Source organism: Lynx canadensis, chromosome C2 (genome assembly GCF_007474595.2).
Source record: "Lynx canadensis isolate LIC74 chromosome C2, mLynCan4.pri.v2, whole genome shotgun sequence".
Classification (NCBI taxonomy): domain Eukaryota; kingdom Metazoa; phylum Chordata; class Mammalia; order Carnivora; family Felidae; genus Lynx; species Lynx canadensis.
In genome coordinates, this window is record NC_044311.2 from 78,149,850 (window position 1) to 78,160,284 (window position 10,435).

Sequence of the window (10,435 nt, forward strand, 5' to 3'; positions counted from 1 at the left end):
TCCTTACGGTTGCCTTCTTGGCCATGTCATATATCCCCCTTACTTACCTCCAAGCTCCCAGAAAATTGATATGGATAAGCTTCCTTGTAGAAGGTCTCCTTCTTACCCCCCCCCCCCGCCGCCCAAGAAAATGAAGTGTTGTTCTCTGAAACACTACTCAGACAACTGGGTAAATCTGTCTACCACATAATGGTGACCTCTAAACATGTGAAGAACAGGTAGGTCTTCATGTTAGGGCTTCTTTGCTCCAGGCTAAACCCAGCCAGGTCTCTCTGCGATATTTTCCCACCCTCCACTGGGATTGGCAAGGGCCACTTATGAGCAGGGCCTGGAACCCACACTGTGGCCCTGGGCTCTGGCCGTCAGGACCTTAATTCAGCTAAGGCTGTGAAGGGCATCATGGAAGTGTTTGTATTCTTAGCTGCCCCCAAAGCAGCTCAGCCTGCAGCGTGGGACTCAAGCCCAGAGTTTGGCCAAGGGAGTTTCTGTTAGACCAGGGCTCCCCTCCGCGCACTTGTGAACTGGCCGAGGTGCCAATGGCATCCAGCTACCCAGGGCCCAGGCCGTGCGTTCTGAAAGGGCAGCCCACCCCGCCCTGCCGCAGGGAACCCTCCTCTCACCCCTGTTCCACACTTCAGGCAGAAATCTTTCCCTTCCTCCCTTCTTTTCTTCAAGGACCTTACCCAAGGTCTCAGCATCTCCCAAAGCTCTCCCTGCTCACTCTGGATCACCTGTATCTTTGCTACATCTGTGGGCCTCGTTCTCCCTCCAGGAGGAGATAAGTCTCTTTCATATTAGACGACTTTATCACTTTGCTGCCGGGCCCTACTTTCCCCTCACGGGCCCCATGCCATGCTCAGATCTCAGTAGAGGGCACTTCCTCTGCTGAACCCACAGTACTTCAGGGCTGGCTGTGCCGGCCCCTCCTCACCTTGCCTTGGTGCACACCTCCTCTCCTCTGTGTTCCAAGCTGACTCCGGAGCATCTCCCCACCCCCTTCCACCTGCCCCCAGCAGCATTGACTTTGGCAGATTTCTTGGGGACCAGAGATGTCCTAACCTGTTTGCTTTTCCGGGGCTGATGTTTGCAAGGGTTTACTTGGAACCAGAACAGAAATCATCCCACGTCCTTATGCAATTCCCCCGGCAGGTTCTGACAGATAAATAAAGCCTTTGGCCCTCCATTGGTCTACTTTTCAGAGCAGAGCCCCTGGGTTGGTCCTGAGGCTTCCAGCCATCTGCCCACCTGCTAGGGTCCCTCTGGAGCAGCCATGAAGTCCCTCGCCCTGCTCCTTTGCCTTGCTCAGCTCTGGGGCTGCCATGCTGCCCCGCATATACCAGGTCTGGTTTATAGGGAACTGGACTGTGATGACCCAGAAACAGAGCAAGCAGCCCTGGTGGCCGTGGACTACATAAATAACAACGTTCTTCAGGGCTACAAGCACACCTTGAACCAGATTGACAAAGTGAAGGTGTGGCCTCGGGTAAGTGAGCCTTCTGTGTCTGAGCCGAAAGAACCCATGTGTGGAGCTCAGCTGGGTGTCTCAAAGATCACATCTCCCAACACAATGAAACTGCAGAGGGTCAAACTCTCTGATTTCTTCTCAGGAGTGAGGGAGGGGGCAAGTGGGGGAGCGAGACATTCTGAGCTGTGGTCATGGGTCTCAGAGGGTGCTGGATGGGGGTGAGGAGGTGTGTGGGACAAGAAGGGCTTCGAGGAATATTTTGAACAGCACAGGTAGAAAGTGCGGCTTGCTAGAAAACTCTATGCACAAGATGCAGGATTCTGGCCGATTGGAAATCACTTCTCTTTCTTTGCTTCCGTTTCTCTGGATGAAGACTGAGAATGAATGAAACTAGCATTTGACAGCCATCTACTGTGCGCCAGGCCCCTTCCCATACACGATCTCCTTACTCCCTCCCAGCCCCCAGTCCTGTGTGGTAGGTATTGTCCTTGTCTTACATGAGAGAAACCCGAGCCTCTGACATTAGGGCATTTTGTTGTTGTTCAGGATCATATAACTTGCAAACATTGGGCTGGGATTTGATTCTGAACCCATGTTCCTTCCTCTACACGAGTTACCTCCCAAAGAGAGGTGCCCACCTCTCAGAAAGAAATCTTGGCACGAATGGCGTTTACCTCTTCACAAGCTAGACAAGTAACTGATGCAGTCTGAAGCCAGTGACAATAAAGATTAAGCTGGAAAATATGGCTTGTGGAAGAGTCGAGAGATTTGGGGCAATGGGGAAAAGGTATATGTCTACTGCCTATTTTGAATTAGATTTTATATCTGATGAAGGGTGATTCTTGCAGCAAACAATTGAATACAAGCCTTTCATGGGCAGGAACCAGTGTCACGTGCCATGAGAGATATTAAGCTGAACCATAAGAAATTTCTACTTTTGTATATTAAAACCAGTCAAATATTGGCATTTTAATGGTTCAACCTAACATAAAAGTGAGAAAGTTTTTCTTTTGAGCTCAAACACGAAAGATATTTACAAGATATTTACAACCCAAAGGAGGGAATAAGGTACAAGATATTTACAACCCAAGATATTTACAAGGTATTTACAACCTACAAGATATTTACAACCCAAAGGAGGGAATAAGGTAAGTATCTGGATGTCGGGACTAACCTCTGATCTCACGGTGGGACAAATATTAGACATCAGGATGGATTTTAGGAGGGCTGCAACTGTACTGACGCCCAGTGGTGGTTCAGAGGAAACACCCACGAGGTCAGGGGAAATAACACACAACATAAGCATTTGAGGGAAAAGTAAGGAACGGAGGTTGCAATCTTCACTAAAGGCAGAGCTTGACAGGTGCTTTCCTAGAGAAACCCAGGAGTACCTGCTTCTATTTCTGCAGCTGTGAGTGTCTTCAGGACGTTTAATTTGGGCACATCTGCACATCATAAAACACAGCTTCTCCTTGGCAAAGAGATCCCTAGGTTTCAGGTAGTAGCGAGTCAGGCAGAACTAAATGAGAGGCAATCAGAGCTGGGCTAAAAGAAAAAAAAAAACATACTTGTATATTCTGGATTTTCCAGCCTTTGCAGAAAGGATACAGAAACAGATGAACTGGCAAGAATAACCACAAGGAGTTTCAGGGCTCCCCTATCTGCCTTCCTTGCTATTCCTTCTAGACGTAACAGCAACTCACAGCTTCCGCAGTCTCAGAGGGAGGCTAGCGCTTCCCCTTCGTCTCCAGCAGGGGGCAGTAGAGGGAAGCAACTAGGCAAGCCCCATGACAAACCGCCAAGGACAATTTTTCCTTTAGGAAGGAAAAGAAAATGGAGAAGGAGGGAAATTAGATGATGAGAGGGAAAGCAGAAAGAAGCAGAGGGAGGGATGGAGCAGATACAGGAGAGACCATAAAGGTAAGATATTATCCTACACCACCTTACTTTATCACTTGATTGAGAAAAAACGAAAGCTGATTTTTTTTTTTCAAAGCGCCGATCGAAGCGTGAAATTTTCAAAGTGAAGTATCAGTCAGTGCTCCCGTTTAGCTTCCAAGTAGAGCTCAGGGTGATGACTGTGGTTCCATCAACCCGTCCAAGGCCACGGTCCCTTCTTCCTTGCAAACACCGTCTGAGCTCGCGCAGCCGACAGAAGTAGACCTGAGAAGCCCTGGTCCCTGTCCTGCCCACAGGCCAGGTCAGAGCTCGGTGGAGGTGCAGACTAACAGTAGCAATGACCTGTCCCTCGCCTCTCCAACAGGCGTTACTTCCAGCCCGCTGGGTGCTCACGCTCTCGCCCGCGCAACGGGATCAGGCCGCTCACTGCTTCATTCTGTGTCTCCACAGCGGCCAATGGGGGAGGTGTTTGAGCTCGAAATAGACACGCTGGAAACCACGTGCTACATACGGGACCCCACCCCCGTGGCAAACTGCACCGTGAGACAACTGACGGAGCATGTGAGTGCCCCGTTTAGAGTGATTGCAGGTGGTGCCCCAGCCAGGTCCCTGGTGGTTCTGCAAAGTGCAGGCCCCGTGTTGCCCAGCTCCCCAGCCTGCCTTCATGGCTAGCCAGCGTGCAGTCGCTAAAATTACCATTGGATGCTGCCTTCTCTGGGGCTGAGTCTTACAACAGTTGAGCCCTCTTGTTGTAGCCCTTCCCCCACACCAGTGAACACCGTATGTCAGTGTCACCGGGTCAAGGTGATTTCATGAGGCTCATCTTTGACAACCACGTCTGAGGGAGCGCCCCGCACCCCAGCCCCGGGATCCCAGTGGAAAATGAAAGGCCAGCCCTCCTTCTGAGGCTTCACTGTGGGTTTATTTCTCCAGGCTGTGGAAGGGGACTGTGATTTCCAGGTGCTGAAACAGGATGGCCAGTTTACCGTGTTGTTTGCAAAATGTGATTCCAGTCCAGGTAGAGATGATGATGATGATTATTGTTCTTATTTTTACCTTGTGGAGTGAGGAAAGGACCTGCGTTGTTTTCAGTGTAACTAGTTTGGGCTTCCTTGTTGGTGAGGAAAAGAAGGGGCCAAATCTCCCGGGATCTGGAATTGTAAAACTGTTTTTTTAAGGAGCTGTTGTCACTGGAGGTGGAAATTGCCCCTTGGCGAGAGGGGCTCCTGCCGAAATGTCAGCATGACAGGAGCCACCTGAAGGTTTAGTAAGAAGCAGAGAAAACACCTGAAGCCATTTGGAGCATGTCCTAGGCCTTGCAAAATAAGCAGAGCTGGGGTGAACGCTGTGGAGAATTACAACCCAGATTCGATTTCTCTCTGGGCGTAGACTCTGCGGAGGACGTGCGCAAGGTGTGCCCACAGTGCCCCCTGCTGGCCCCGCTGAACGACACCAAGGTAGTGCACGCAGTAGAGGTTGCCCTGACCGCGTTCAACACTCAGAGCAATGGCTCCTATTTTCAGCTTGTGGAAGTCTCCCGGGCTCAACTTGTGGTAAGACTGAGGCCCTCGGACAGACGGGGCGGTTTGGTGGCACTTGGGGAATGTAGGTGGTGAAACAGCGGGGAGGGACGGAGCAGGTGCAGAGGCAGTGACAGGAAGGCAAGGTGGGTGGTGAGAAAAAGGGAAGAAAGTATCCTTAGGAGTATGAGCGATATGAGGACGCCGGGTGTCCCGAGGACCCAAAGAACCCTCGGTACGTCACCCCTGCTGAGTCACTCTGACAGCCGCTGTCTGCCCTGGCTTCCTCAGTACTAGCTATAACACCAGGGCTCGCTGTGCAGCGAGTGGGAGTTTCGACATTATCCAGAAGCGCTCGCTCTAAATTCCCAGGGCGCCACGTCTTTATCACGCCTCGCCACCCATCAGCCACGGCCCTCTCCTAGTTGAGGCTTAGAAAGGTGGGCATGCAGTGGCAGGATCCCACAATGCCCTTTGAATCACTGAAACACACCGAACCGCACAGTGGACCGCTCAGCACACCGGAGCGCCACAGAATTCTGGTATTTGAGAAATGGGGCCTCCCGGCTGCCAGCGGCGGCATCCTTGGCAATACATGACAGGTATAGGTGGGGAGGCTAATTAATCGGGATCCGTGGTTCTCCCAACACCCCCACCCCAAACTACACCAAATAGCGTTATTTTATCAGTGTGAGCGTCCCAGGGTAACCGCCCTGGGTAAGCCACCGGGGCCATGTTTCCCGGCCACGCGGTGGAGTCCACGCGAATGTTGTTCCCGGGAGTGTGCAACAACACAGCCCTGGCTGCTTCCCTCCGGCCTCTCCTTCCCTGCCTTTTCTGGTTGAGTCACGTGGCCTCACATGCATTTTCATTTGTTCCCATCAGCCTCTTCCGCCTTCCACGTACGTGGAGTTTGCGGTGGCTGCCACTGACTGTGTTGCTGCAGAGGTCACGGATCCAGCTAAGTGCAACCTGCTGGCAGAAAAGGTGAGCAGGCCGGGGGCCCGGGGATGGCCGAACTGGTTGTAGCACAGAGGATCCTCGGAGCAATTGGTGTTGGGGGGCTGGGGAGCAAGAGGTCACAGTGAAGAATACCCTCTCCCTGGGGGGCTGGGTCATGCCAGGCCCTCCTCTGTAACGTGGCCTTCCCCCTCACGGGCTGTCACCAAGTCATCTCACCCACTGGAGGTCCCTGGAGGTAGGAGAAAGGCAGAGGCTGTTTCCTAATGAGGCTGGGTCATGCCCGGCTGCCAGGAGTGTGTTGTAGATTTTCTAGATACACCTCTGATATGAAACCTTTCAAGTCCACAGTGCGGTAATGTCCACGTCTAGGAATTTATCCTAAAGAGATCACCAGAAATGTTTGCCAGGAATAGACCTAATAAGATGATTCATCACGGATTCAAAATGACCCCCAAAAGACTCAAATGTCCAACAGGAGGGGATCATGGAACAACATGTAAATAGAAAATTATACAGATCTTTAAAAAATACGTTTTAAAAGAATAATGAATGATAGAAGAAAATGTTATTATAGTGAGTGAAAAACGGGAGACAAAATGGCGTAGTCACAATGATCCTAATTTTTTTAAGTTTATTTATTTATTTTGAGAGAGAAAGAGAGAGAGAGTGGAGGAAGGACAGAGAGAGAGAGAGGGAGAGAGAATCCCAAGCGTTGACTGTGCAGGGCCTGACGCAGGGCTCAATCCCACGAACTGTGAGATCATGACCTGGGCGGAAATCAAGAGTCAGATGCTTAACCGACTGAGCCATTCAGGCGCTTCACAATGATCCTAATTTTTAAGTGATTTTTTAATATATTTAAAAATAAGAAGGGAATACATATATGTTAACAGAAGTTCTCCTGGGTCACCACTCCTTCTGGGATTATGGGTGATCTCTTACAATCTCAGAGCATACCTGTATTTCCAACCTTCTGCTTAGAGTTACATACTGCCTATCTTCTAGAGACAGAAACTAGAATACTTCAGGGGAAAAAATGTTAAAGGATTAAGCATTTAGTTTTTTCCCCTCTGACTTGTTGGAGTGTCAGTGAAACTTTGGGGGAGAAAATCCGCTTTTTAAACCAGTTCCAATAGCTTCTCTCTTTCTGTGGGCAGCAATATGGCTTCTGTAAGGCAACACTCACTGAGAAGGTGGGTGGGGAAGATGTTGCAGTGACCTGCACCATGTTCCAGACACAGGTAAGGGCATCATGGATATACCTGCCCTCATCTTCAGAATACAGTGATGCCTTAACAGTTACGCAGTGTGTTAGTAATTACAGGGCATTTGCTACCCTGCCCTTCTGAGCCCCACAGTATAAGTAGCTGTGGGGTATATGTAATCATCAACAAATAGAAGCGTGTTTTAGCCATGCCTCCCCCTCCCAGGAGCTAGTGGCTGCAGGGTAGAGCCCATCCTGGGGAGCGGTTGACAAGTGAGCCTTTCTATTTGCAGGGGGTGGGGGTGGTATTCTGAGCGGCACAGAACAGGTGGCCAGATATGCCTGGAAGCTCCCAGTGGCTGCAGGTGTAGATGATAAGGAGGGGGACACCGCTGGGAAAAGCTATAAGGCAGGATGCTTTTGCTTGTGGGGTGGATGTGTGAGTCCACTGATCCCAAGATAATTGGTGAGAAAGGGGCTACCAGAGGCCAGTTACCCCTCCCTTGTGGCTCTGATGACAATCCTTTGCACCTAGGTAGTTCTTTTTTTTTTTTTTTGCCAGATTCCTTGCAAATGAAAATTATTACTTTGAGAGAATTGGGTGGGATTCCATCCAAAAGCGTGGGGGGCCTTGCTTGGGAGGAGAAAGGTAGCTAACATGTAGAAATGGTCCCCTCTCCAGCCTGTGCTCCTGCAACCCCAACCAGATGGCACTGAAGCGTCCCCCGTGGCAGACTCAGCTGTACCTGCACCTTCTCCGGCTGACCCGCCTGCAGCTGCCCTGGTGGTGGGACCTGTGGTGGTGGCAGCCCCCCAGGCACCCCTGCCGGGACACCGGGCCCACTACGACTTGCGCCATGCCTTCATGGGTGTGGCCTCAGTGGAGTCAGCCTCAGGAGAAGCAGTCCACGTGGGCAAAGTACCCAATGTGGCGCAGCCTAGCGTTCCTGTCGCTGCTGGTCCAGTGGTCCGTCCTTGCCCAGGGAGAATCAGACACTTCAAGATCTAGATGTCAGAGATGAAAAGATTTGGCCCAGGAACATAGCCACCATTATTGTCCAAGTCTGGGTATGGGTGGGGCCTCGTTTGCTATCAAAGCAGGTGCTACACTGGTCTAGATGAATATCAAGTCTTCAATCCCAACTCCTCTTCATTTTTCAGAGGATGGAAGTGGGGGCGGGGGGAAGGGGGTGGTGGCAGTTCTGTGTCATGGAAGGTATAAGGCTGGCAACTTGATCGTCATTGTTTTGACGCTCGGCCGCTACCATTGTGTTCTCTGTCTTCTTTGACCTCACAAAAATGGTTGGAACTGTGACTTTGAGAGGTGCTCTTGTCAGCCTAATATTAGCTTATAAATAAAAGTGACTGAAGGACCTTCCTTATTAGAGAAGGTTCTAAGCTGAAATGTGGTCATGATTATTGCCTATTCCCTCCAGGCTCACATGTGTGGTCTGTCTTCAAAACAAACACATCACGAATGTCCCTAAGCAAAATCAAAATGAAAACAGAAATAAAATGGAACAAAAATCAGCCGTATTACTTGCGCAAGAAAAATGATGAGACCAGGATCTGCTCACAGGTCATAGAACGTGCTCATTTCCTTATGAGAAAATCATTCTTTTCATTTCATAAGAGTCAGAAAATGTTGCTAAAGGAGGACCCAAGGCCTGAACTTTGTACAAACCAACTATTGGTTTTCCCCAATATCCAGGTAAGGGGTGGTCTGCAATTAACACAGGAGCCTCACTTTAAACATATCTCTTCATTATTATTATTTTTTTTTTTTTTGAGAGAGAGAGAGAGAGAGAAGGAGAAAGCACACACAAGCAGGGGAAGGACAGGGAGAGAGAGACACAAGCACACAAGCACACACAAGCAGGAGGAAGGACGGGGAGAGAGAGAATCTTAAGCAGGCTCCATGCTGAGCACAGAGCTTGACATGAGGCTCAATCTCATGACTGAGATCATGACCTGACCCGAAATCAAGAGTCAGACGCTTAACCAACTGAGCCACCCAGGCTCCCCTATCTCTTCATTTATGTTTAAAATAACTGTTGATGGTACTGTATCCACTTCATTCTGTGATAGAGGACTGGTCTTTCGAGCCAATCCATTCTAAGACTTCAAGTTAAAGCTCTGGTTTATAGTATGAATACAGGAGGGATACCTGGACAGGTAAATCCAGTGAATGTTTGTAGATACTATCCAAGTGCTCAGATTGCATAAAGGAATTAACAGTGCATATAACAGAATGGTGTCTAGACAATTTCAACGTTTTGTCTACCACCATTAGGTGGTTCTGCACCGCCTAAATAATAGGCCCATCCAGACAGAATTTTAAAGGGGAGATTATACTTCAATAAAAGGTGCTAAGGACAAAAAAACAAACAGTTGAGTTGCTTCCCTTGAACCAGGAGACTGGATCAAGGGCTGATACCATATTACTCTTGCCTAGAGGTTTTGCCAATATTCCAGTAACCAGAAGGAATGGCCAGGAAGGCAGGAAAACCACTACGTATTTCAGAAGCCTGGGAAGATGAGGAAGGTATGGTCAACTGGGCTGAATGCTGCAGAAAGAGCAACACGAATGAGGACTGAGAAAAATCCACAGGTTAGTTGATGATTTGGAGGTCATGGTGACCCCTGGCAGATGTGGTTTCATTAGGAGGATGAGTGTCAAAGCCTGCCTTCAGAGGGTTGACTGGTGGGATATGATCAGGAAATAGAGGGGCACGTGCATTCTCCTCTTTCAAGCAGGTTGATGGTGAAGAGTGGGAGAGATAGGATGTAATCCAAAAATATAACTGGGTCGAGGGAAGATTTCCTTTTCAGGAATGAGGATTTTTAAGCATATTTAGGGCACACTACGGGAAGACAGGGAAGAAGAAAGACAGAGGAGATGATGGGGCAGGGTGCCAGGAGAGAGATTTAGTAGAGAGCTGGGAACAGGAGGGTTTGAACAAGTCTGCCAAGGAGTCTGGTCCTTCCTTAAGGGAGCTTGCAAGAGGATCCTGAAAAGGACTCATGCGCTTTCCACCCTTGCTACACAGGTATTGCTCTGAGGGAGCACACGGAGAACTAGTGTTTTCCAGGGCAGGTGGTTGATACCCAACCCAGCATAAGTGAAAGGGGAATGTTACTGCGCTGGGTGCTAGGAATTCAGATGGATGAGTCCTACCTAGGGCACGGCCGGGTCCAGTGGTTCAGAAGATACCATCTCTCCCCCGCCTCCATGACGCTTTCAGTCATAGCTGGGATGGCCCCTGTCAGCCTCACATCTACAACAGCATCAGTGCCTAAGCCTGAAGAAAGAGAGAGGGCTAAAGGAGGAACTCTTCGGGGGAATAGTAGGCACAAAGGCCTAGAGGCAGGAAATAGGTCGAT

At 49.7% G+C, this 10,435-nt stretch overlaps 1 protein-coding gene across 1 annotated transcript; it reads left to right on the forward strand.

The window, feature by feature from the left end:
* The first annotated feature begins 1,177 nt into the window (after positions 1–1,177).
* On the forward strand, positions 1,178–8,456 carry AHSG (alpha 2-HS glycoprotein). The gene is made up of 7 exons (XM_030330261.1): positions 1,178–1,483; positions 3,815–3,925; positions 4,298–4,382; positions 4,754–4,917; positions 5,770–5,871; positions 7,005–7,088; positions 7,734–8,456. The coding sequence occupies exons 1-7, from the start codon at positions 1,271–1,273 to the stop codon at positions 8,058–8,060; spliced, it is 1,086 nt and encodes a 361-aa protein (XP_030186121.1). The 5' UTR covers positions 1,178–1,270; the 3' UTR covers positions 8,061–8,456.
* The last annotated feature ends 1,979 nt before the right edge of the window (positions 8,457–10,435 follow it).

Excerpts from the sequence above, each read along its gene's own strand:
- AHSG (XM_030330261.1), top strand. The coding sequence starts at position 1,271 with ATGAAGTCCCTCGCCCTGCTCCTTTGCCTTGCTCAGCTCTGGGGCTGC. Across the intron at positions 3,926-4,297 it reads TGAGACAACTGACGGAGCAT|GCTGTGGAAGGGGACTGTGA; the intron begins GTGAGTGCCCCG and ends TTATTTCTCCAG. Across the intron at positions 7,089-7,733 it reads GCACCATGTTCCAGACACAG|CCTGTGCTCCTGCAACCCCA; the intron begins GTAAGGGCATCA and ends TCCCCTCTCCAG.